We start from the raw sequence: 26,891 nt of genomic DNA, 5'->3' as shown, positions 1-26,891 counted from the left end.
CCCCGTCAATCGGCAGGGCCTAGTGGGGAGGGCACAGAGGTCGGGGTTTTAAGGGGCAGGGGTCAACTAATCAGTCACTTCATCAACTCATTACTCAGCTGTTAATTAGAGGATTAAAGCAGGCAGGATGAAGAATGAGCGCCTCATCTAAATCCCTTCTCATCACTGTACCCTCACTTCACAGTTTTAAAACAATTTGTCTTTTTTTTTTAACTCAGAAAAGTGCTTTTAAATACTGTGTATACTTTCCGGAGTATGGTCTTCTACATATTGAACATGCATTTTCAATTAGTTTGTTTCATCCCTACACATCCCTAGATGTGTAGGGATGAAACCTAACATCTAAGAATAAAAATTTAATGTTCCTTGAGTTACCACAAATAACCAGATAAAAATAATGTGACCTAATCGGAGACTAGATCAACCCATAATTTTAACTTTTTACACGTCCAGCGTGTAGAAATGAGTTAATCTTTATCAGCCAACAAACAGTGTCTTTGTAGTAGAACTGGGCGATATGGACCAAGAATAATACCTTGCTATTTTGAGGCTGAATGCCAATATACATATTTATCTCGACATGTTTTTCTATTCATGAATGATTATTAAAAGGCATCTCTGAATCAAAGATTTATCCCAAATGTCTCACAGGCACATTTTTTAACAAACAGCTGTAGATAAATATGAGAAACGGCTGAAAAATAAGCTACTGGAATACATAAAAATACAATTCTAATGTAACATAGACCATCTCGATATAAATGATATAGTCTCATAACATATATATTTTTTTAAATCTCAATATATTACCCAGCCCTACTTCATAGTGTTGCTTGATACTAAGTAATGTTATTATTGAGTTAGTATTGTGATATTTGCATAGCAGTGTTGTATGTAGCATATATGGTGTGTGAAAGCTAAGGCACCTGACGTAGTTGGTAATCAAATAATGCAAGCTACAGTGTGAAATGTGTAAGGAAATAGTCCTGGGGCTTAATTTACCTTAGAAAGTATGTGATCCTACACCACTGAATTGCAAGGCAGATGCGCATCAGTGTGACACGATTAAACTTTCCATAGTAGATTTACTTGTGTGGCTTTTTTTTTGTAACTTATGTCAACTTTTTCAGTACAACTCTGTGTTAAGAACAAGGGATGAACCAATCAAGAACTTTTTAAATGGTTATATCAGAGAAGCTGGCTCAACCCAACTCCCTGATTTAAAAAAAAAAAATCTAAACATATTTTTCTCTGCACAGCTTGCAAACTTGTATTTTAGGGTATGAACATTCTTTTCTTATCCACCTTAGATGGTGGCACTTACTTTTACTGACAATCTAAGTGTTTACAGTGGAAAAGAGCCTGTTTTGGCTGCTGTGGCATTCAGATTTTTTGTGTCATTTGACCTGCCTTGTGTTCTGTGCTCAGAAAGTGTGTTAAAATGTAAAATGTTCAAAGCAAACAACTAATTTCATGAAGTAAGGCTATTTCTGTACTCTTTGTCCAAATCCAATTAATTGGAACTGAATTGAACGATCTTTTAGCCCAAAATGTCATGGAGTCCCATCAACACAGAAAGTAAACATGCTAACATTGAAGATCATCAGCAGGAGCAGGACGTGAGTTTATTGAAGACTATATGTGTTGAGTCGGATACATCTTTAGAAACAAATAATAACACTTTTTGCATTTTTGGTGAGAAATTGTCAGAAAATTATATCAGCTATTCTTACGGAGTTCATCTCATGTCGGTGCAACATATTAAAGCTGTGTAGTAGAAACTTTTATTGTTATTAAAAATTGGTTCATAACTCCAGAAAAAGGGATTCTGCACCATCAGAAATGTAACTGGTAAATCAGCTAAGTGGAAGATAACAATAGAACATGCAATGCTGAGGAAATATGGATTTTTTGGGGGTGAAATTTAAAGCTACTGCTTTTTCCTGCTTTGGCATTGACATTAATTTCACTGGCATTTATTTTACTTAAATTTAGTATTGAACTAGAACTCGATAAATACTTAATTATTAGACTTGTATTAATATTGGGGGCCAAAGAATCTGGATCAGGACCTCTCTAGTTGGAACTTTTCTTAAGTCCGTTGCTATCTTCACACAACAATGCCCTTTTATGTCACAAGCAAGACAACTCTGCTTGTGGCATAAAACATGCTTAAAATGCTCATTTTTATCAACTGGTTGTCAAAGGTTTAGTCTTTTCATTTTGTTTTTTAACCAATTCTCTATGTAGAAAATATTTAAAGATTTTAAGACAACTAGATCGCAATGTTAGTATTAAAACTTGCTAGAGAATTTCCTCATTTAGTCTTACCAGACTGTTTATACGGATACAGAAAAGGAGGCTTTAAGAGGATGTTTTATTCTCTGAGAGTGGTTTGTGGTATGGGGGTATTAGATGACTGCAGACAGACAGGAGGAGACAACTCAAATGTGCTTTTTTTGGGCCTCATTTTATTACTAAAAAAGCTGGAGATCATCAAGGTGTGCCGAGAAAAGCCAACCAACACTAGTGACAGCACTATTTAGTGCTACCAGATCCCTAATTTCATATCACAAATCCTATTTAGATAAGAAAACTGTGAAAAATGTGATAGTGCCTCTTCTGGCCTATTTAAAGCACTAGCTCTGAATGAGTTTTAACTAGGAGAAGTGACGAAAAGATAAACCAGCAAATGAAGGATCACTTAGACAAGCAGGCTATATAATAATTAATTGATAATAATTGAACTTTATTGATCTCACAATGGAGAAATTCACTTGTGCATCTTAACCCATCCCCTTGGGGAGCAGTGGGCTGCCACTGTGCAGCGCCTGGGGAGCAATCAGGGGTTAAGGGTCTTGCTCAGGCACCCAGAATGGCAGCTTGTGGGAGTTGAACTCAGAACCTCTGGGACCGAAGCTCTGTGCTCTAATCACTAGGCCACCACTCCCCCTATATACAGCAAAATATAGAAGTTAAGGCCTCAAGGATGACTTCAACGTTTTTCTATTTAAGTATTTAAAAGTTTAATCTGGGAAACAGCCTTTTCTCACTAAATCCTAAAAGAACAGTAAAATCATATATGAAGGTTATGTGATGAAACGTCCCCCTAATAGGATAATTTCTGTACACTTCTATCAATGTGAAATCAGACACCTGCTTACAACGTATCTTGAGAAAATATGTCTGTGAGGGCGTGTCATGATGAGGTCACTCTGGCAGCTAATGGCCAGCAGATTGACGGGCCTTTCCATCCGTCTGCTGGCAACAACACCCAAACAGATGTTCAGATAAAACTGCAGAGAGAAACGACTGTCATGAAAATAGACGTAGCATAGCTTTCTCTAACAGTTTGGCGTTTGCTTATTTACCGGTTTCATCGTTTTTTTAATTCAAAGCCATGTAAAAATAAAGCTCTGATGAAGCTGATCAGATTTGATCTACTCATCTAAAGGTTTGGAGAAGCCAGCTAACCTGGTCACGATATGTCATCGACTTCACCGGACTGATGTTTCCTGATACATGTGCTGCTTTTCAACATCTATTATGATGGGTAGCCATGACGACAAGTGGATTGTTTAGATGTGGGAGCAGCTGAAGGAGCTTTCCGAGGCCAAAGTAATGCCTGGAATAAGACCAGAAGCTTTGACAAGCTGACACAGAGATGTGACGGATGTAGGGCAGGGGCAAAACAGACAAAAACAAGGGGAAAGTTTAGCCATTTTCTTTCCTCATTTGTCACAGAGGTTGTGTGATGATTGACAAATAAAGAGGACCGAGCAGAAGGAGTGAATGCAGTAATATATATGCAGCATCCAGCTTTCAGACAATGTAAGGAGACAGAGACTGCAGACAGGGGATGGGTGTACATGATAATCTCTGCATGCTGGATGCAAAAATATTGGCTGTGAGTTTCCATTCATATTGTCCACGGAGCCAGCTCACCTGTTTTTCTTCCTGAAGGTGACGTTATCAGCTCAGTTGTTGCCAAGCCACAAGCACGAAACCCCAAAGCATGCACGACAATCTCTAAAGATTTTAATAAAGCCTCAATCTCTCATACATTTCAACTTTCCTAAGGTTTCTAAGCTCAATTTTTAATCATGCTTTTCTATTTCATCTTCCTATTTATTTTTTTGTTCCTTTCACCTTTAATTCAAACTCTCTAAAAATGTATTTTCAACATTTAACATTAATGATTGCACATAAACTATAGCAACTGGTTACATTTCAGCAAAGCATTGCATACAAAGAGTTCTAATAGTGTTAAAATTTGTATTAGAACCAGCTTGATATATCAAAAGTGGGGGTGCAGTGGTGGCGCAGGTGTAGAGCGTGTGACCCACTGATTGGAGGCTATCTGGGTTCAACTCCCAACCTGAGGGGCCTTTGCTCCGTGTCTTCCCGCTCCCTCTCAACCTTGATTCCTGTCTGTCCAATTTCACATAAAGGACACAAAATGAAAATTAAAAATTGAAAAAAAAAAATGTATCCGAGGTCAAACTGTCATTTAAAGCGAGAAAAATTTTTCTTTACGTCAAATTATTACTACAAAGGCAAAATTGTATCTGCTAAACCAAGTAAATATACATATAGCTTGCCATACAGGATACGAGGCTTATAAACGATCACATCCTGCCGAATGAACACCACTGATTAGATAACAGCCTTCTGCCTGTCGTCATCATCACATTCAGTATTTATGCATTAGTTTGGTGTGGGCTGCTTTAGATGGTAGCTTAATCTACTTATGATCTGTCATGACTCTTATTAAAGTGCAACGCAAATTCACTGCAAAAACAGACTAAACTTAACTAAAAATAAGTTAAAATTTTCTTGAAATGAGTGTATTTGTACTTTATTTAAAGTAGGTTAATAAGATAATCTGCCAATAGAATAAGATTTTTGCACTTAAAATGGAAGAATTCATCTCCATCAACTTATTTCAAATGCATTACATCTAATTATCTTATTTTAGGGGTAAAATCACTCTTTCCATTGGCAGATAATCTTATTTACCTGCTCAAATCAAGAACAAATACACTCATTTAAAAAAGAAGATTTTACTTATTTTTAGTTCTGTTTTTGCAGTGAACACAAGTATGCATGTTGTTATTAAATCGGTGGTAACTTTGACGGATGTATTCTTCATCTGACTGCAAGTACCCCTGAGTGTTATAGGTACACAAAAGCATACACTGTTACAACCCTACAGCCTAAGAAATTAACAACTTTGAAATATTGTACTACATTCCTTCAGATCCCGATAATTGCTACACACTGGAACTGTAACAAACATTGAACAACAACAGATTAAAGAAAATCTTCAACACCGCAAATTGCATTGACATTTTATCTCCAAGCAGCTGAGGAGGCAATGGCTACACGCAACGGCGCACATGCGGCTGGTGGAGCTCAGAAACTTCGAGGCTATAAAGTTTGACATATGGAATGGCGTGTTAATCAAAGACTCCACACTCCCAGCTGGGGCAGACACACTGGGAAAACATTCTGACATGCTTACTTGAGAATGTTCTTAGTAGTGTGTGTGTGTGTGTGTGTGTCTGCGTGCGTGCACGTCGCACACGTGTGGCTGCACGCACAAGTTTCTCATGATATTGTCGTTTGAAGCGAAGAGGGCATCTGCGCCTGGCAATGCGCTGGTGTATGTGTGCTGGTTTCACAGCTACACTGTAACTGTTAGGAAGAAGACTCAGGAGGGTTCAGTACAACGAATGTTGACATAGAGAACATAGGGGGAAAAAACAGACACTGATGGTCGGGTCCTGATAGCTTCTTTCCAAAAGCTGGAAGGGCTATCGCCTCCTGCTGAGAAGTTTGTGGTCTTTTACGTGTAACAAACACACTACTGCTATTACCTATTTACACAGTAAATAACTATTTACAGTAATATATAGTTCGCAAAAGAGACTGCTATTGGACTTTTCAGACTATGACACAAGTCTTATCAGACCCTAAATTTGCATGTTTTAACATTTTCAGGAAGCATCTTGGTCAGTGCAATCAACTTTTTTTTAAAGTGTGAAAACATTATCCCTAGTGTCTGCATTTTATATGTGTGAATTCTGAGTTGGGGTCTGTCTCATCAAAAATGTCACTATGGTAACACATAGTGATATTAAAGATTTTTGATTCTACTACACGGATTAAAATAAATTAAAGGGACGCTCTGAAAAGACATCGGATTTCAACGGGGGGAAAAGATGGCATGCTGTATGTCCATACTGATTTGGACTGGGTAATGTGTTAGGAACAAATCGATCCCACTGCAATTGATGAAAATGATCAACCCACAGTGGGCTTAATCTGAAGTCACCGAGAAAGAGAAAGAGAAACTGAAACATTGTTGCAGCAAGCTAGTCCAATTTGCTAAAATGTCACTGCAGGAACCCAAGTCAAGGGTCTAAGCCTGGGTCTAATGTTTTCATCCTGAGATCTAATGGGAGTCCTGGTGCCTCATTTATCCTCTACAGGTTTGTGCGTCTCTCCATGGATATACCTCCCCAGACCAACACTGACCAACCAGCAAATGGATCATGCTGAACAATGTTACAGGCAGCATAACGTTCAACACAGCTTTTCCAGACCCTTTGATGTCTGTCACATGAGCTCAGAGTGAACCTGCTCTCATCTGGGAAAAGTGCTGAATCTGCCAATTCTGGTGTTCTCTGGGAAATACCAGCTGAGCTCCACGGTGCCGTACAGCCAGCACAGGGCCTATCAGAGGAACGTCGGGTCCTCAGGCCACCCTCATGAAGTCTATTTCCATTGATTTGGTCGGACGTTCACACCGGCAGCATGCTGGAGGTCACTTTGTAGAGCTCTAGCAGTAGTCATCCTGTTCCTCCTTGCACATAGAAGCCGATAACGGTCCTGCTGATGGGTTAAGGACCTCCGACAACCCTGCCCTGCTCTCCTAGACTAACTGCCTGTCTACTGGAATATCCTCAACGCTCTTGAAACTGTGCAGGGAGACACAGGTAGCTGTCTGGCAATGGCAAACTGATGCGCCATCCTGGTGGAGTAGGACTACCTGTGCAATCTCTGTAGGGTCCAGGTATCGCCTCATGCTACCAGAAGTCACCCTGACTCTGGTCAAATGCAAAACCACTAAAAAGCTGTAAAAAAAAAAAGAAGAGAACAGATGTGTGTGGCCTCCACCAGCACAGCAATAATTGTTTTTGAGGTTGTCTCATTGTTGCACCTTTAGTACACCTGTTGTTATTTTAATTAACACCAGAACAGCTGACACTGATTAACAACCATCTCCACTGACCTGATCTTATCTTATACTGTACATAAAAAGGGTTCCTTTAATTTTTTAAAGCTCAGACTGAAAACTAATGGTTCAACTATAACTAACCACAAAACGTAGAATTGCACACAGTCAAACTAGAATAGTATGTAAAAGACTTGCTTATACAATGAAAAACTGCTTAAGTGACTACATGACTTCATAAGGAAGCAATTCTGTCAAAATGCTGAAAGAAAATGGCTGTCCCGTTAAATACAGTGATTAAGATAAATACTTAGGTGGCCTCCATTGTCTCCCAAAAATTCCTAGGCAGGCGGATCAGTAAGTTGAGAAGTGGAAATAGCTTATGAATGACAGACATGGTGAGATGTGATAGCGCAACGAGAAGAAACAGAGCCACATAAAAAGAAATGAAAGCAGAAGAAAAGCTTTACAGACAGCAGAGAAACAAAGGGGCCTTCATTGTTTTTAATTTTGCCCACTACTGAAAGGGATGATAGCATAATATGTTTGCTAATGGGGGAACAAATCTTTGGCGCTCAGCTTACATAACTGCTGACTGACTAATCATGCATGCTCCCTGAAACACACACGACTGTCAGTCAGAGCCGTTCTCTCCTTGTATCACTGAGCTGAAGTTGAAACCAGATAATTGCGTACGGTGTCTTAAAAGTCGCCAAAGCGATTTGTTCTCGCTATCTGACACTACACCAGACTAAACGTTTCCTGTTTTACGTAGGTCAGGATTACATATATTATTTATGTTTACTAAAGCCAGAACAAGGGGGAAGAGAATCTGTTTAACTGCGTTTGATTTTAGAATCTTACACACATTTACACAGTATTTGGTAGAAAAGCCCTTGAAACTGAATGTCTTAAGGTCAAATGTTTTGGGTATCCTTTCTCAAGCCTCTCATAACAGTTTTCACAAATTCCAGCTGATTCCTCCTGACAGAATTGCTGTAAGAAGTAGCATCTTTATGGTGCTACCTACAAATTTTCTATGGGGCTGAGAATGTTTTTGTCCTTAAGCCACTTTGTAACTGATTTGCCAGTATAGTAGAGTCACTATTTGTCTTGAGGACCCAATTGTACCCTAAATTTAGTTTTATGACTGATGTCTTGTGATGTTGCTTCTATATTTTTACCCATGTTTCTTTACCCATGATGTCATCTGTTTGTGAAATGCACACATTATTATGTTCCTGCACTTCACAGTTGATATGGTGTTCTCACAAATTAATATAAGATTGGTTAATTTGTCATATGCAGGTTAACACAAAGTCAACAATGCAATGAAATGCTTTGGAGTCATATACAATTGCCATACAATTGAGAAGTACTAATAACATGTAATAGAAATACAAAATAAAAAAGAATAATATATAAGAAAATATATTTTCAGGGTACAAAAACTAGTAGTTGTCAAGAATTCAGTGTTATTATCAAGAGTTCAGTAGTCTGACAGCTTGAGGATATTAACTTTCTTTGAGTCTTTTTGTGCAGATTTTAAAATGTAACGGAAAATAGTGTATATATAGTGAAACACAAGATTTACCAAATATAAGCGTATATTAATTTTAATTAACGTAATGACTGATCTTCAGAAGATGACATTTTAACTGAGCATAAGTAAGGTGATGTTGAAGACAGGCTAATACCAGAAGCAAATGCCAACTGTCACAAACTTCTCACCCACTGAGACCAGATCTGCAAGAACATCTGACAGACCAAAGACCCAGCTGCTTGCAGCCTGAGAGCGGAGCAGAAATGAAAGGGTAGGAGGCAGAGAGGTGGCCATGTAGTCAGGCTCCATCTGCTGATCTGCGTCAGTCAGAGGCAGCACTGGCACATCTTGAGACAAGCCGGTGTTCTTTACGCTCTGACTTCAACACTGCTTTCAACAGACGGCATCAACTTATTCTCCACTTTGAAGCTACGTTTGGCTTTTCTCTTGTGGTCTGTTGTTACAGCAATTTAAAATTATAGCAGATTATAAAACTGTGCACCATAGTAACATGTTATACTAAACTGCTATTCAATTCAGTCATATTCTGGGATCCTTAACCAACTGATTGATGTTGACAGGCACGCTGTGTGGCTGTGTGCAGTTTTCAGTTTTTGCAATAGAATTTTGAGCATAAATAGCTCAATAAATAAATAAGATTTATCACATTTTTATAAATATATCTGTCAAACAATACCTTTGCATAAACTATAACTTTTGAACCTTTGAACAAAACTGCAGAACAATCAAATCAATCATGAGTTAAATGTTATTAAACTCAAGAGCATACCATGTTTCTGTTCATTTCCAATAATATTACCTTTTATTTTACTGTTAAATTACAATTAAAATACATCCTGCCATCCATCATCCATCTTCTAATGTTATAGGTGGAATTCCACCTTTTCCAGATTCAGCGTTCTCAACATTGTCCTGTAGGCTCCTGCCACTATTTTTGTTGTCAAAAAGTATAGATATTACTTTGTAATATAAGAACATCTTTATGCTTCCAGAACTCAGGCGTAAGAAAGCAGATCTAACCATCCTGCTGCATGTTTACCCAAAGCTTTCAAAGGGAATTCCTGTATGTACGGTATTAATGATATGTGCTAACTGTGCCTTTTCAGGAAAGCAAACAAGACAGCCAGTCAAATATAATCTATTTCATGCATGGTTTCATGAGATGATGCCAACTGCATTACATGTCTCGGCATTGCAAACAGCTTTAAGTATATTAAAACCTGATGGCTTATCGTCTTTTCCTAGTCATTTTACTGTTGTGCCTGTAATCTGCCACGTCGAGCACTCAAAAACTGACTTTTTTCAAACTGTCCGAACCTATCGCATGTCGCGGCCCAGTCAAGGCTCCTTCAGAGGCAGTGACAGGCAATCAGTGGCATGCTTGCCAGCGCAAAAGGAGCACTGAAGACTGTCAGCTGATGAAAGAAAGGAAAAACTGTGTTTTGGGTTTGGTCCGTGCGGGCTCTAGCCAACAGGAAAGCGCCAGTGTTTTCCTCTCCATGGGGCATAATGGATTCTCTCCGCCAATGAAACCCTATTCCGGCTGGGACAGATGTAAGCATGATGAGAAGACGGCTAAAGAGAGGAGGAAAATGAAAGAATACGAGCAGATGGAGAAGAAGGGAGGGATTGGGGAGGTTTGCCAGCTTTCTGTTAAAAAAAACAAATGGGAATGATTTCCAAGTAGTCTGTAGAACACTGCCTATATCAGTGTATGCAACATGACCATGTTGCTCAGAGGGGTTACCATGATAACAAAAAAAAAAAACATAATGCAACACTAGCAAACCTGCCCCAGACCATCAATATACCTCCTCTTTGGCCAGTTCTGGCAATGTCCAGTTCCTCATCTTGGGTCTTTAGAGCCTTGACTTTCAGGTAACACTGGCACACAGTTGTAACAAGGTCAAAACAGCAGCGCACATACACACAAGGTTACATACATTACAAGGTCAAAGCTTCTTCCATCATAATTTATCCTAGTTGTTGTACACTGGGCTAAGAAAGGCTTTGTACCTTCTCTCGTTGTCATCTAGGTGAGCAAACAGCACATTCTTCGATATGGCCTTAGCCAAGGCAGTCATGGTCTTGTAGTCCTTCGGAATCACCTGCGCAAACAAAGAAGTAATTACAGTTGAGTGGACAGCAACAACAAAGCGCAGGTGGAGCCATGAAACAAACCAGGGCGAGCACATAATGCGGCGGACTTCAAAAGCAGACCAAGATGAGTAATTAAAGAGCAGCGTATTGGCAAACCCTAAAAGACATATCCCGCACACGCATCGGCGTATTTTTGGGAATGCCCATCTGCTCGGCCATAACACTAAAATGTCACACAGATCTGTAAAAAAAGAAATCACAAGAGCCCTGGAATCATTCATAAAGCATGCATCTTCATGTCCCAGACTCGGCAGTACTTGTTCAAGGGTGGGTGGAGGGGGGGCAAAATCTGAAGCCACAACAAAGCAGCAGAGGTCTGTGTTTACGGTGGAGCATCTTAAAAGACTATCTATGCTAATTTGAACATATACAGAACACAAAAAGTTCTGAAAAGGTAAAGAGGAAGAACTTTTTATGAACCCTGTATCTTTCTAAAAGTACAAAGAGACGTAGCAGAGTGTGTAAGTGCATGCGTTTGCCTCTCATTCTAGGAAGGAGGAGGGGTTAGGCTGTAATTAAGTTAAGGCAACAGATGTCTCCACATGAAGACAACCACACTGCACAGTGTACAATATGCACACAAGTGCACACACAGCCACATCACACAAGAATGAAGGAATACAACATTTTTATCATCTGTAGAACTACGAGCAGGACTGCACAGAAGCCAGAACAGAGAGTCATGTTGGTTAATCCTGGAAACTACATTGAGGGGGGGCCGCAGATTTTTAGCTTGGACTCCTGCTAATCTCAGGCAATATGCCAGCTAAAGAAAAAAATATGCTGGAAATTTTTAAGTATGAGACTTAAGGTTGTGGCTATCCTGCAAAAGAATGTTTCTTACCAAGAGACATGGCTCTCTGACCAAAAGTGGCATGCACAGACCTCCCTGTGAGAATCAGCAACGAACTACTATGGTGAACTTGACTTTGTAAAGTGCCTTGAGATAACATGTTTCATGATTTGGCGCTATATAAATAAAATTGAATTGAATTGAACTCTTTGTGTTTTGAGGGAAAGAGCAAAAACATGACAGGGCTAAAATACAACTATAGCTACATGGCTTTTAAGGGTTACTTTGGCTAAGTTCACACTGCAGGTCTTAATGCTCAATTCCGATTTTTTTGTGAAATCGTATTTTTTTGCGTGGTCGTTCACATTTCCAAATATATGCGACTTGTATGTGATCTCTTGTGTGAACTGAATGTGTTCAACCTAAGTGTCCTGCATGGGCACTCGAGGACGCGATGACGTCACACGTAGCAAGCGTCCTCAGTGTTTGCGGAAGTAAACATGGATTATAATGCTGGCACGCATTTTGCAGGCATTAATTTATTTTCTAACCAGAGCTTTCCCTCCATTGACTGCTCTTCTCATTGTTGTCCGCTAGGGGTGTCGTCTTTCTTCCCGCTTCTGCATAGCAGGACGCAGATTAGTGGCGTTTGTGGAGTATCGGTGACGTAAAGGTTGGATAAATGCGACCCGGCCGTACAGACACAGGTCGCATTTGAAAAGATCAGATACGTATCGGATTCAGGATCACATATCCAAGCGGCCTGGGTCGCATTTGAAAAAATCCGATCTGTGTTGTTCAGACTGTCATGAAAAGATCAGATCCAGGTCGCATATGGGGAAAAAAATCGGAATTGGGTCACTTCAGGGTGTAGTGTGAATGTAGCCTTAAAGACATTGATTTCATTCTATGTAATGTTGGGCCAAATAAACGTACCGGTCACTTAAATTAAACCCCCCTTTTTTGCTTTCAGAACTGTGCAAATTATCTGTGGATTTACACCCATAATGATGTGATAGCGCCACACGGTTACTTCAGATTTATGGGCTGCCAATCCATGATGCAAATTTCCGTTCCAACACATCCCTATGGTGCACATCCGTTTATTCTGGAGACCACTGGAGAGCAGCAAACTCATTGTCATGTTGTAGAAACTAGTAAAAGCTGATTTGAGCTTTGTGACGCGATGTGTTATACTCCTGTAGGTACCCAACAGGTGATAGACTGAGGTCTCAAAGAGAAGGACATGGTCCACCACACTATTGTCTAATATTGGTGAGCCTGTGTGTAGCCTCGGTTTCCTGTTCTTAGCGGTCAGGAGATGCCTCGTTGTTCCAACTAAGGTATGCATAATACCTTAGTTGGTCTTCTGACCGACGACATCAAAAAGGATTGGATATGTTTTTGTTTCAGGCCCACTCACTGTAAACCTGAAAGGTGATTGGCTGTAAAATTGCCAGTAGATCAGCACCAACCAATCCGTCGGGGCAAACCAACCATACCACATTCAAAGTCACTTACATCAACCTTCTTCTCCATTCTAGTGCTTTGTTTTAACTTCAGCAAGTTGTCTTCATTATGTCTAGGTGTCATTGAGTTGCCGCCATGTGATTGGCTGCTTTGCTGCTGGTGTTGACGGGCAAATGAAATGGTGTATCTAATAAAGTGGCTAATGTGTGCACGTCATTTGAATGTATGTGCAGGTAAAAAAGAACACGCTTCCATACTCGGCTGGCCTTCCTTTTTGGTGATCACCATGCCCCATGGAGCAACAGCTCCATCTCTTATATGCACCAGACACAAAGGGCATACATTAGTCATAATGATTCGGAGTCTGTCCCTTTTTTTCCCATAATAAAAGAAAAAAAATACATTTCAATCAGATGAGCAGAGTTGCTGACTGGCTGTGCTCTGTTAAAATCCAATATGGAGTGTCACCGTGGAGCCTTTAATGAAAAGTGATTCAGAAAGCAGTCAGTACACATGTAGTATTGTCTCCGACTGTTCGTGTGTTAACCTCATCAAAAGTGGGGGACATACAGCGCCATGTCTCACTTAGGCAATAATGTGCCTTCATGTTCTAATTTGATTTTGATTAACTTTCCTCTAACGGGGCTTGTTGGGTAAGTTAAAGCCATGCAATAACCTCTCTTCAAATGTCACTGATGTGGCTTTGTGTATTGTGTGTTGATGTATACATTTGTGACAATGTCAGTCTATAAATGAACAAGAGGGACATAGAAAATACACTACATTGTACGCTTCACAGGCCACGTAATTACAGTGTGGTGATGGCGGCTCGTGCCTTTATGCCGTTACCCCACGATTCATGTCAGGTTAATCACAAATTAGATAGTGTAGGAATGCGGCACCGTCTACTGTGTGTGTACCGTGTGTGTGCAGGTGGAAGAACATGTGTGTGTGCGATGTGTGTAAACCTAAAACATAATTTCAGCTGAAACCACAAGCCTCAATAATATATGGACATGCTGGCAATGAGGAAGTACTAACCTATTTTCTCCTTATATATCTGTGATTGAGTTCATATGCTACTTCAACAAAATGTGAAGACAAGTTATAGTAAGAAAATGGAGTTCTCTACAACCAAATGTAAATACATAACTGATAAGAAATATGTGTAATTTCATAGCAACATTTTTGTAGGTTAAAAATGCAAAAATGCCCCTTGCTGTGGCAACGAAACACAACAGAGGTCCCTTTCAGATCACACTTTCAGAATAAACACATCACCAGGGGGTAGGGATGGCCTTGGGGTTAGAGAAGTGTTTGCGCTCTGGGATGGCTGCAAGTACCCGGTTCAACACCCTTGGCCCCAGATTGTAAAAGCTGCCATTTGGTACCTAAGGGATGGGTTGAATGCAGAAGACAAATTTTGTGGGAAAATGCAATTGCTATGACATAGATTTCTCTTTCTTGATATATCAACCAGGGGCCCTGTGTGCTAATATACAGGCAATACAGTGCAAAAGTGAACTTTTCCACATTGTATCAAGTTTTAATCACAGACTTCTCACTGTCTATGATAGATCGATGCAACAACATATAGACAAAGTGAGTTTGTCTATATGTTTACTTTTTTTACATAAAAATCTAAAAAGTGCAGCTTGCATCTGTTTTGTCTGGCAAAAACTAAAACTGCACATGATCCTGAACACACCATACCTACCAAGAGATGGTGGTGGCAGCATCGTGATGTGGGGAGGCTTAAATTCAGCAGGGATTAATAAGAAGGTTGGAGCTGATGGCAGTGGCTGTTTTAACCCAATTTAGCAAGGGGACCAGCTCTGGAACTTCAAGTCCCACATCCCTGAAAACTGTGATCCTAACTCAATATGACTGAAGCTAAAAGTGTGACATCTTCATCTTTAAATCACTGTTAAAGTAAAACTGTAAAGGCCAAAAATTAAGTTGGCTTTTGTCAGTGCATGTAATTATAGGAAATTGATTAAGTATTATGTCTTTAGTACAGGGGCCATACAGGGGCCATAGCAGGGGCCAGGGACGTTTTATAGGGGCACTGGCCCCTGTTGGCCCCTGTCTAGAACTACCCATGGCTGACAGGAAAGATGGATGGTGCTAACTACAGGTCATTCCTGGAAGACAGGAAGCTGCAAAAGACTTAGGAGTGGGGCAGAGGTTCACCATCCAGTAGGACAACATTGCTAAAGATATATCCAAAGGAACAGTTTAGATCAATTCATGTCCAATGTATTACAACAACCTAGTCAATCCAATTAAGAATCTGTGGAAAAAACAGAATTTTGATGTACATAAGTATTATCCAGCCATTCTTGAGCCATTTTGCAAAAGAATGGGTAAACACTTCAATCCCTAGATGTGCAACGCTGCGATATACACCAAAAATTTCTGTAACTACAGCAAATTGTGGTTCTACAAAGAATTTACTCATGGGGGCACACTTGTATGCCACACTTTTCTAATTTTTATTTGTTAAAAGACTGCTCCCAATCAGCAATTATGCTCTTGTCTTGGTCTATTAAATAAAGGTCACGTACAATCAAAATAAAATACATTAACATTTGTGGCTGTAAAGTGCCTTGCAAAAGAGGTATGAGCAGTTTTGCAAGACACTGTAGTAGCATTGTTAAATAAGTGCTGACAGTATGCTGCAAACGTTCAGCAGTGATTGTGAAATGCATATACAGTCCAAGCATTGGTCCTGCAGATTTGTTCAGCAGAATATTCACTATATGTGTATCATGGTCTTTGTAAACCAGTCATTTTGCGCTTTTTTTTCCCATCAAGATGATATATTGGCAGTTTGGAGGTGCTGTGAAATCTGACCTTGCGTACGTAGCTGACAGCATCCTCCTCGGTGTACACTTCTGCGCTGACTCCTCCCCTGCGGCGGCGGGCCTTGACGACCGGGTTCGGAGGAGGAGGAGAGACCTCATCGTCATGAGAGTCTGACTGGCTGTTAGATTTCTGCCGTGCCATAATCTGCTTGCATTCTTCCTGCAGAATCAAAAAAGAAAAAGATGTTAGGATGCCATTGTCTTGTATATGTGAGCTGGCATCGTCCTGCTCCAAGATAAAGAACAATAGGCAGCAAAGTGATCAGAGGAGACCCAGGAGATCTGTGGCTGGCTGTGGTTTTAAACCCTGAGAACAGTGGGTGATGAGTTATTGACTGCTTTCTTGATTAAACCATTAGCATACAAACTCAATCAAAGCACTATAGCCCTGATAGTATTTGAGAAAGCTTCAAGACACAAACAGTGGGATAATACTTTCTGCAAAAGCAGCCATCGTTCATTCTTCATGTATTCTCACACAACTACCGACCACTGCTAATCCATTTCAAGTCTATACTTGCAGGACTGTAGTGAATATGATAAAGATGTTTTATTGATTATACATTTATGCCATAATCTGATTTTTGTTTCACCACAAAATTATGTGTAAGGCCTTTTTGCAGCTCCTCAATCAGTTTTTTTAAACCAGAGCTGGCCTAAGACGCTAATTCTTTGGTCCTCCACACCAGCAGAGGGCCCTATAGAGCGCTTGACTTTATATAAGTAATATAGCTTTGTGGCTAGTTTTTTGAATGTCATATTTAATTATTTAATTTACAACTAGATGTATTTACAATTTAACAAACTGAGAAATGTTCTAGTTGTAAGTATGCAAGGGGAAATCTTCCAAGCTGTGTTAACTAGCTATTTCTTTGCTGTTAGTTTATAAATTTTGCTGCGTGTCTTCATGATGGAGTCATATTTCATGCACACTGTAACTGCATAGGTCTAAAAAAAAAAGTAATTAAGTTCTCTCAAGCAACTACAAAGAACACAGCCAGCAAAACAACCTTGTCTTCCCAACTCTATCAAGTCTATATTAAAAACTACAGCACACCTGACTGCAACATCAAATGACTAAGTTACACAATAGACATCTTGAAAATGTATTCAATGCTTTTTATCTAATACATTTTGTGTATTTTTCAAGGTTTATTCTGTGATACTGGCAATTTAACAGTTGGCTTAATTATAGACAATGGGGTGCTAAATAGCCAACAAGACAAACATCATTGGTAGCTGGTGGGTGATAGCCATAACTGGGAGTTACAAATTCTCCTAAGGCCCCCGTGTAATCTTGGGGCGGCTCTGTTCTTTACAGTCAGTAAAACGAAAAACCTGTGTCAGGGAGGCAGAGCTTAAAACAGGCTAATCTGTCACAATAAATGCCACAATAAAGCTGCAGTAATTAAAAACCACATGGACAAACAGAAGACAGCTCTGATGGGAAGAAAACAAATACACCAGTAATCTCTTGTTGGCCGAACTGAGGACAAACTTTAAAAAATGAAAATAGGGTTGGAACTGTATGCTTGAATATTTTATGACTTAGATCAGGCAGAATACATTCTACATTTTCTCTTCAGGGTTCCTGTCAACAAACAAAGAAGTCTGTTTTCCCCTTGCCTGATCATGACTAAATTACTGATCATAGCTCTTGTCCTTTTTGATAGAGAAATTTAGAGCAACTAATGTGTTTTTAAGCAAGTTTACAAACCAACTGGGAAAATGTTTTATTTGCTTCTTATTTTATCTGTTGGCGAACTAGCCTCATTAACCATAAGTCAACAGTAATTACAATTCTGCCGTCAGCGACGATGAAGACAATGACAATGGCAGCGGTGCCAAAAGGCCATTTCACACGATGACCATAGCTATTAGCTATTAGCAGTAGCTAATACATGGAGGACATGTTTGTCACATTTATGGCTTCTGTAGTAGTTATTACACGCTTAGCGAGACGGTCATTTGTAATTAATTTAGACCACAGCAGGGAACACAAAGTTTTAATGCTTGTTTCATTTCAAGGCATTAATGATATCCATAGAAAATCTTAGCATAATAGCCATTAAAACCAGTAAACATCTTATCAGTAGGTGTGATGAAACCTAACAGTTTCTACTAATTTCTCATGTCATGAGAATTTCAGAGCCATCCATGACTACTGTGAACCACTTTTTATCCAACCAGCTAAATGTAACCTAAAACAGATCATTAAACCACTCTAAAATAGAATGTGTTAAATTCAAACCTTCAATTGCTAAAAACATATATTTTTTTGTTGAATCTGACGCTTGTTATCATTATTAATGTTGCGTTCTTACCATTTCTAAATCCGTAAGATTCAATCTTCTGCCTCATGCAGAAACAGATTTTACAGTTCAACACTGACAGAGGAGTGGGAGGAAAGAAATCGAGAGGAAACAGACAACCTAATGTAGTTTCAAAAACACCAGAAGAGATTGAACCAGATAGGTGGTTTTCAGATCTGAGCGTAAACGCTGCAAAAAAAATATCCTTGTTAGAACGAGGAATTAATTAGCTTGCACTTTGGCTAAGCCTTTGAAACAGCACACATCTAATGATTTTGTTCTGTTTTTTTTTTTTCAAACCACTGCATCTCTCAGTCTCACCACCTCCCCTGGTTGAATTTAAGCGTTACTTGTCCCAGATTTAAAAAAAAAACAAACAAACAAGTAAACAGTCACACGCTTAAAAACAGGAATCAAAGAGACAAGGAGAAATATTTCCAAGTGCACGAACAGTTTCACGTGCTTCACGAACCTGAGAGAGAAAACAGCCTGGATGATGAGAGGACAATAACACAATCCCTCGCCAACGCCGTGCAGACCGCAGAGAGAGAGAGAGGCGTAAGTTCACACAGATGCATATACATCAGGAGGGCTACATCTGCAATAAAATAACTTACTAATCCCTCCGGTGAGTTCAATTTAAAACACATGAAATCAGGACTCTCTCAGCTTCACATCCATGCACTCGCTCCAACTATTCTAAACGTGACAAAACTCAGGTAGCAAGCTCCAGGTTGGGTCTCCCATCAGAGGTATTTACCATTGCATGTAGGGCCCCTGGTCAGGCCTGCTGCATGTCCCCCAGCAGCATCAAGGCTCACGGCGCATTCACAGGAATCAGCACACTTGGATTTCCATCTCAGTCACACCTGACACGCATGCCACAGTGCATCAGCATCTTCCCGTTAAAAGCACATTCAAGCAGCAACAATCCCTGGCCGGGTGCGAGCTGAAGAGATGAAGAACGGAGGAGAGTCTCCGGTCGCCACGACGATAAAAAACACCGATCACAGCAAAAAAAAAAAAGAAAAAAAAAAAAGAAAAAGAGCTCGACTCTTCAACGCTGCTGCAGCAAAACTCTGTGTCGCTTGCTTTCTGCCCTCTGTCTGGCTCTCTCGCACTCACAATCAGCTGGCGCAACGAGCGGGCTCTTCTTGCTGCCCTCCGTCACTATGACAACTGGGTGCCGAAAGAGTCTGATTGAAACGACACGGCGGCTCGGAGATGCTCTCGCGCACGCACCGGTTCTTCTGACGCCTGGTCTGCAAAAATCCCTCGGATCCAAGTGAGTCAGTCAGCAGAGCGGGAAACATCGCTCGCCTCGGCACGCACGTCTGTTCGGACCAAATGGCGCGTCTGCACTCCCTCTCTTACAAACCTGCTGCTTGTGGCGGAAACTTCTTTCTCATTAACCAGAATATTTCTCTTTTTTTGTTGGTTCACAACTAAAAAACTCACCAGGAAATAACTCACATAATCTAATTCACTAATTAGGAATTATTTGAAATCCGTATAAATGTTAAGAGCTGCACAGGTGCATTGAAAAGTTGTATTTAATAGAGTCCTCACACAAAACCTGAAATATTTCAAGCTTTTATTCCTGTTACTGTTAAGAGAACCCAAAATTAGATTTCTAAGAAACTTAAAATATTATATGAAAGCAATAAAAAATAATTTCTAATACATGAATGTTGGCCTAAATCTCCTGCAGTACCTCCGTATTAGCACATGCAGCAGTGTGGGCATGTGCCAATTCCTGCTTGAAAACATAATCAGCATCTCTATCAGCTTATTGGTAGAGGGAAACATAAAGGGCTAAAGGGCTATTCCCTATCAAGGGGGCTGTTATCTAAGATACCTTTTTCTACCACACTTTTAAATTCTTCTCTACTTTCTATTAATATCCTTGAATCCAGCATTCTTCAGGAGTGGCATGTTTTGTTTTACCCTTATGGGTCTCGATGACTGTCTGTTGAACAACTGTGAAGTCAACAGTCTTCATTATGATTGAGTAAGGTCTGACCTAACATTTTTGGGTTTAAAATTGTTTTATTGGTTTATTGTAATGTCTTAATTTCTGGTCACAATCGTCAAAATGACAAGAAACTAAATGCTTGAAAAATATCCTGCTGTGTGTAACAAATACGTAAAATGCATGAGTTTCACTTTTTAAATTATTTTACAAAAATAAATCAACTTTTCTAATTAATAGAGATGCACCTACATTCTTTGCTGCATAAATTAGGGAAGTCCAGTGATTCTTTCATTTCCTGCTGGATGCATAACTACCACTTCTGAAACCCAAGCTGCAGCACTTTTCATATACCTTTTAAAGTCTAGATTTGGTGCATTTAACAACAAATGATTTAATATGAGTTACAGAAAATTAGAACGATCGGTCACGTCCTCAAAGAAAACCAAAAAATCGATCTCAGCTGGACAAACGGCCGATCAGTGCTTCTGTACCTACGGCATGCCTTTCAATGTTAAAATGAGAAAGTTTCCACACAGCAGGCAGCAGCTGCAGAGATGCTTTCTGACAAATGTTCTGCAACAACAAACAGGTTAAGTAATTTTAAAGAAAATCTTACAAGCAGCAATAAGAAAATGATTATGCATATAATTTGTGTTGTTGCATTCATAAGATCAGCTCCACGGCCTTAATGCCATGCCTTTGGTTCTGCTTTGTTTTCAGCCAAAGGAAACCGCGCCATTGCCCTACATTAGGCTCTCTCCCTTCGCCTGTACTCTGCTTTTCCTGCGTCATCATCTGCAGCTGCGTGCCAGACAAGAGAGGACGGGGCTAGGAGAGACGATGGGAGACAGAGGACGCAAACATTAGCAGAGCTAAATAATCAAAGAAAAGCTCTCTTATAAGTGGGCTTCTGATTAGCTGCACTAGAGTGCAAACACAAAATCCAATCCCGTACGCTGTGGCTTCTAAAAAGTCACTCTTGTTAAAACCATCATCACTTCCACTTTAAAATAATTCGCGGATAATGATGGTGCTTATTAAAATTAATATATTCGGCTCCCTTTGTTCCCTGAATCCATTTGCACCCGGCAGATGCAAACAAAAGTTAGGACTCGCTTAAAAAGCGGCGACAAACAATTAACAATCAGCCTGAGAGCCCTACATGCACAAAGACAAAAGCAGTCAGCTCATCGAAATAGATTCGTTAGCTCAGGCCACAAATACTTATGGGAAAAAGGAAAAAAAAAAAAAAAAAACGCACACAACCATAAGTGGTTACCTCGAGTTTACCTCCTCCGGCGTCATCCACAGTTTCACTCTGCACTGCTGGGGTCGAAAGTATGCGAGTGAACCAAAAGCAACGCGGCACAGCGCGCGCACACACACACACACACAAAATCACAAGCAGGTAATGAAGCATGCAAGAGGCTGATCCACCGGCGGAGTTCACAGTCTACTCATCACTCCGTTCCACGCCATTACAGCACCACAATGGGCCGAAATTTTTCGCTGCCGCGTCGGCTCTGACGGCGCTGATGATGCTCGCTCTGTTCGGGGGCTTCGGCACGCATCCAGGCTTGTCTCCCTGCACAATCTATGTTTCTTAAATCTCAAAAGACTGTTTTTTCAAACTACTTATATTAGCACGGTGCTGTCAAAACTTAAGTGGCTGGGCTAGCTGGGGGAGGAAAAAAACAAAGCAACTTGCTCAAAGGGGGCTGATTTTCTTACAGTCCACAGATCTATCAAGTCAACTGAGAAGACGATATGCTGATTAATCCACAACACGTTTTGACTTTTTGAAGGAAAAAATAAACACAATGATTGTGAATAGCGCTTGTTTTGAACATTGTCTGCTCTTCCTTTTTTCTCTCACGCAAAGCAAAGACTAATGGAAGAAAAAATGACAGGAGGCAATGGACAGATGAGAAAAGACACAAAAAAAAGGACCACCATGGAGACAAGAGCCAAGGGGTCCTATGTACATAGGGACCCTCGGGTGAGCCATGGATGAGGGGGTTTGGCTTCGGGTCACTGTGAGCAACCAGGGGTAATTTGACAAACTGCTCTGTTCAAAGTGCAGTGGTCCTCATGGATACATTATTTCCACCTAGTGCTGCAAGTTTGAAAGACCTTATATTATTGCTTGTGAGCTTAGCCTGACCTAAAAACTCTGGGACATCTGTAAATGTATTCCTTCCCGACATTTTTTTTCACATCACAAGCCCCAGACTTCAACGTGTTTTACTGGGATTTCATGTGATAAACCAAAAGTGAGGCACAATATTGAAGTGGAAGGAAAACAATATGTCGTTTTGTATTTCGTTAACAGGTAAAATCCCTGATATATAGAGTGTATTTGTATTTTAGCCACTTTTCTCATACCCCAAAATAAAATCCAGTGCAACCATTTAGCTGTTTTCTACAAACGCACGTCTCATTAGTAAAGAGAGTCAACCTGTGCATAATTTGATTTGAGTATAAATCCAGCCGTTCAGCGGAAACCTCAGAGGTTTGTTTTTAGTGAACATTGGCTAACGAACAACAGCATCATCCAAAATGCTGCAGCAAGAGTTCTGATGAAAATCAACAAGAGGGATCATATTTCTCCAATTTTAGCCTCCCTTCATTGACTTCCTGTTAAATCAAGAATAGAATTTAAAATTCTTCTTCTAACGTATAAAGCCCTTAATAATCAAGCTCCATCATATATCAGAGCTCTGATTACCTCTTATGTTCCTAACAGAGCACTTCGCTCTCAGACCGCAGGTCTGCTGGTGGTTCCTAGAGTCTCTAAAAGTAGAATGGGAGGCAGATCCTTTAGCTATCAGGCTCCTCTCCTGTGGAACCAACTCCCAGTTTTGGTCCGTGAGGCAGACACCCTGTCTACTTTTAAGACTAATGTTAAAACTTTCCTTTTTGACAAAGCTTATAACTAGAGTGGCTCATGTTACCCTGATCTACCTCTATAGTTATGCTGCTATAGGCTTAGGCTACTGAAGGACATCAGGATCTAATTTTCTCACTCTACTGATTTCTACGGTTCTTCAATTATGCATTACGTGTTGTCATTACTGCTTTAACTTTCTGTTCTCTCTCTTTTATCTTCATAGTAGGTACACCTGGTCTGGCGTTCTGTTAACTGTGGCATCATCCAGAGAAGACGGCTCACCCGCTATTACCATCTAATGTAGAACAGATTACTGGATCAATGTGTGCTTCTGTGCTTTTTTGTCTCTCTTGTTGTGTCTCTGCTCTGTCTTCTGTAATCCCCAGTCGGTCGAGGCAGATGACCGTTCATACTGAGCCCGGTTCTGCTGGAGGTTTTCCTTCCCGTTAATGGGGAGTTTTTCTTTCTACTGTCGCTTCATGCTTGCTCAGTATGAGGGATTGCAGCAAAGCCATGGACAATGCAGACGACTCTCCCTGTGGCTCTACGCTTCCCCAGGAGTGAATGCTGCTTGCTGGGACTTTGATGCAATCAACTGGTTTCCTTATATAGGACATTTTTGACCAATCTGTATAATATGATTGAACTTAACTTTGTAAAGTTGATATGACATGTTTCATGAATTGGCGCTATATAAATAAAATTGAATTGAATTGAATTGAATCATGGGGATCAAGGAACCCTGCATCCATCTTCTCGGGGGAGAAGACGTAGCAAAGAGATGAGAGCCAGAACTGAACTTTCTGATCTACAAGCAAATGCTGCACATCGCCCTGGACGCACCATCCTCGCTGAGAAAGATGATGGTGGCAGCGTCATGTTGTGGGGATGCTTTTTATCAGCACAAATGCCACACTTTCAATTTCTAATCTGTAAAAAAAAAAAAAAAAAAATTTCCCCCTCTACAGGGATATAAGAGTTAGTTTTGATATATCAAATGAAACCAAATTAAATAAAGGTTCGTTGCTGTTCCTTGGCAAAAGAAAATGCGATTAAGGTGCATGACATTTAATGCAAAAAAGTACAAATATAAATTAAAAGACAGCAACAAAATTATATCCCAGGGGAGATGTACTCTACTGGCGGCTCGGCAATCAGCTTCCTTTAAAGGGACCGGCTGATTTGCTACGATGGATAGCGGTGAGGGCAGAATGCCTGCAACACAAAGCATCTTCTCAACCTAAAGCGCCGGCGAAGTCAGCAGCTGTCTGACTGACACAGGTGGAAATCTATCTATTACAATCTTAAGACGTCTTAATGCAGCAAGGCTAGCGACGCATCATCCAGAACAATTGCAACAAGTGGCTTTACTCCTATGCTCCCTTCTCTCCAGTTCACATGGCAAAAATTATAATTATACCACTTCTGTTGCCTTTGGTCATTTTGGTGTATCTTGAATTCATAGGTGGAAATCATCCTTACATATCAATTAAAGGCATACTATGCAACATTTTTCAGTTAATTAATGTGTTCCATACCGTTTTGGATGATTAAATGAGTCATTTCAGGTCGAACAAAGGTTTTCTCGGCCGCCCTGGTGGTCTGTGGGGGAAATACCGCACTTGCAATGCGGTACCGCGCACGTGACGTCACCGTCTCAAGAGCAACGCCCCTTTTGCCGCTTAGGTAGGGCATACAGGAGAGAAAGCACGGATAACCCAGCTATTACAAGCGCAACAGACCCAGCGATCTGACCGACTTTACAGCCGTTAAACTTTCCCAAGACGATGTCCCAGGCGCACGGATTACTGGCCGAACTGTCGAAGAACACACCAACCTTCAGCTCAAACGATGGCTTGAGGTTCGAGGGCTTAAAAAGACTGGAAAACTGGCCGAGTTGATGAACGGTAAGCTTTGTTTTTTTTTCCTGCGCGGCGATCATGGCAGCGTCGGCCGTTTTTTTTTGTTGTTGTTTGCAATCACCGTCCAGGAATGGGTATATGTTTAATGTTTGTCTCATTTGAAATGTTTTTGAGTAAGCTATCCTGGTAGCAGGCTATCATGTTAGCGCCTGCTACCATGATAGCCTATATGCGATCATGGTAGCAGGCGCTACTTTATTAACATGTCGGCCACCAAAATACTCTTACCTTGACTTGATGTCGCTGGAATTGGGTCAGGATGTTCTTCGGTTGGGCCCTTTCCTCCGACAAAATGCTTGCTACATATGTACTTGAATTTGGTAACTTTTTCCGGGTTGAACTGTTGTGTAGGCCGACCGCCCCGGTCCCAGCGCACACATTTCTCCTTGGCAGTCTTGAAGAAAACATCCTTCATATGCGGCCGATCAGCGTAACTCGAGTCGCTGTTGCACGTTCCATAGCAACAATGTTTAAAAACCATGGTCTTAGATTTGGAAAAAGCAGTCGTTTACCGAGTAAAACCTAGGCTAACGCATGTCTCTTTTAAAGCAAAGCAGCGGCGGGTTTCCGGAGTTTGCCCCACTGCGTACCACGTGATGTGACGTCATTGTGACGTTGTGTTTCTAAAAATAGCTCGCGCGCGGTACCGCATTGCAGGAGCCCTCGGCCCGCACTCACAGGCTCAGAATCTCGTGCAAGACCGCGAGAGTCAGTCTTGCTTTACGGCGAGAACTGCTACACGCCCCCAGTGAAAGGCATGCTCGTTGCTAGCGCAGTGGCAATATTTGTGCAGTTATCATGGCGGAACCAGCGAGAAAACAGCAAAAGCCCATGTCTGAGCATGCAAGAAAGAGGAAAAGGGCTCTGGAGAGAGAGAGGAGTCATACACGGGTGAACATCGGGCAAGCTTTTTCCGAATGGCGAGAGCTAAAAGAAAAAGAAGGCTTGTAAGTAACATTGGAATGGTTTCTCTCTCTCTCTGTGCATGTTCGTACTTTCACTGTGTTAGTCATTGTTTGTACTGCCGTTTTTTCGACTTTTCGTTGCGTTCGCCTGTCTGCTAAGCTCAAAACAACCGCGCCTGGCTTTACGGAGAAACCGGAACAGCTGATCATCTTTACGACAGTGCACTTTTACTTTCGCCCTCTGGGGGGAGCCTCGCTGGAAAATCAACCCCGGATGCATAGTATACCTTTAAATGACTACAATTGATGTTTCATAGTGACATATAGAAGGAAATATGGACTTTTTTTGTTTTTCTTTCAAGTCATTTTTCATGTGCTTTCTTCCCTTTCTTGTCATGACTTAAGAGAAAGTCTTGTGTGTTCCTAATGATCACGGGGACATCATAGGTTTGTCTCGTGCTTCACTCCCAGCAATATATATATATATATATATATATATATATATATATATATATATATATATATATATATATATATATATATATATATATATATATATATATATATCTTTAATCCTCAACAGCCATGTTTCCATTTCGCTCTATTCAACATTTCAAGACTCGTCTTTATCCCTTCTGTTTTCGCTGATTTATACAGTACGTCTTTCCTATGACAGCAAAAATGAAACTCACTTTATCCTAAACCAAGAATGACAGAAAGAGATTAGACATTTTCTGTAATTTGAGTAAAGCTCTAAATTAATTAGTTGCAACTTAAAGAGGCACTACCGAGA

General features: G+C 40.5%; 1 protein-coding gene across 4 annotated transcripts in view; it reads right to left on the bottom strand.

Annotated features, from left to right (window-relative positions):
* The window catches only part of prkar1b (protein kinase, cAMP-dependent, regulatory, type I, beta), a gene marked incomplete at its 3' end in the record, with an annotated part of 74,299 nt that overhangs the window by 36,192 nt on the left and 11,216 nt on the right, over positions 1-26,891 (bottom strand). For 2 of the 4 annotated variants that reach the window (XM_036148421.1, XM_036148418.1), the window contains 2 exon segments: positions 10,821-10,912; positions 16,084-16,254. In XM_036148421.1, the coding sequence (XP_036004314.1) occupies positions 10,821-10,912; positions 16,084-16,236 (245 nt within the window). 4 annotated transcript variants of the gene reach the window in all.

The sequence above is a fragment of the Fundulus heteroclitus genome, chromosome 16 (genome assembly GCF_011125445.2).
Source record: "Fundulus heteroclitus isolate FHET01 chromosome 16, MU-UCD_Fhet_4.1, whole genome shotgun sequence".
NCBI classification, from domain to species: domain Eukaryota; kingdom Metazoa; phylum Chordata; class Actinopteri; order Cyprinodontiformes; family Fundulidae; genus Fundulus; species Fundulus heteroclitus.
The sequence above is the reverse complement of the archived record's forward strand: the minus strand, read 5'-3'. Positions and strand labels throughout refer to the sequence as shown.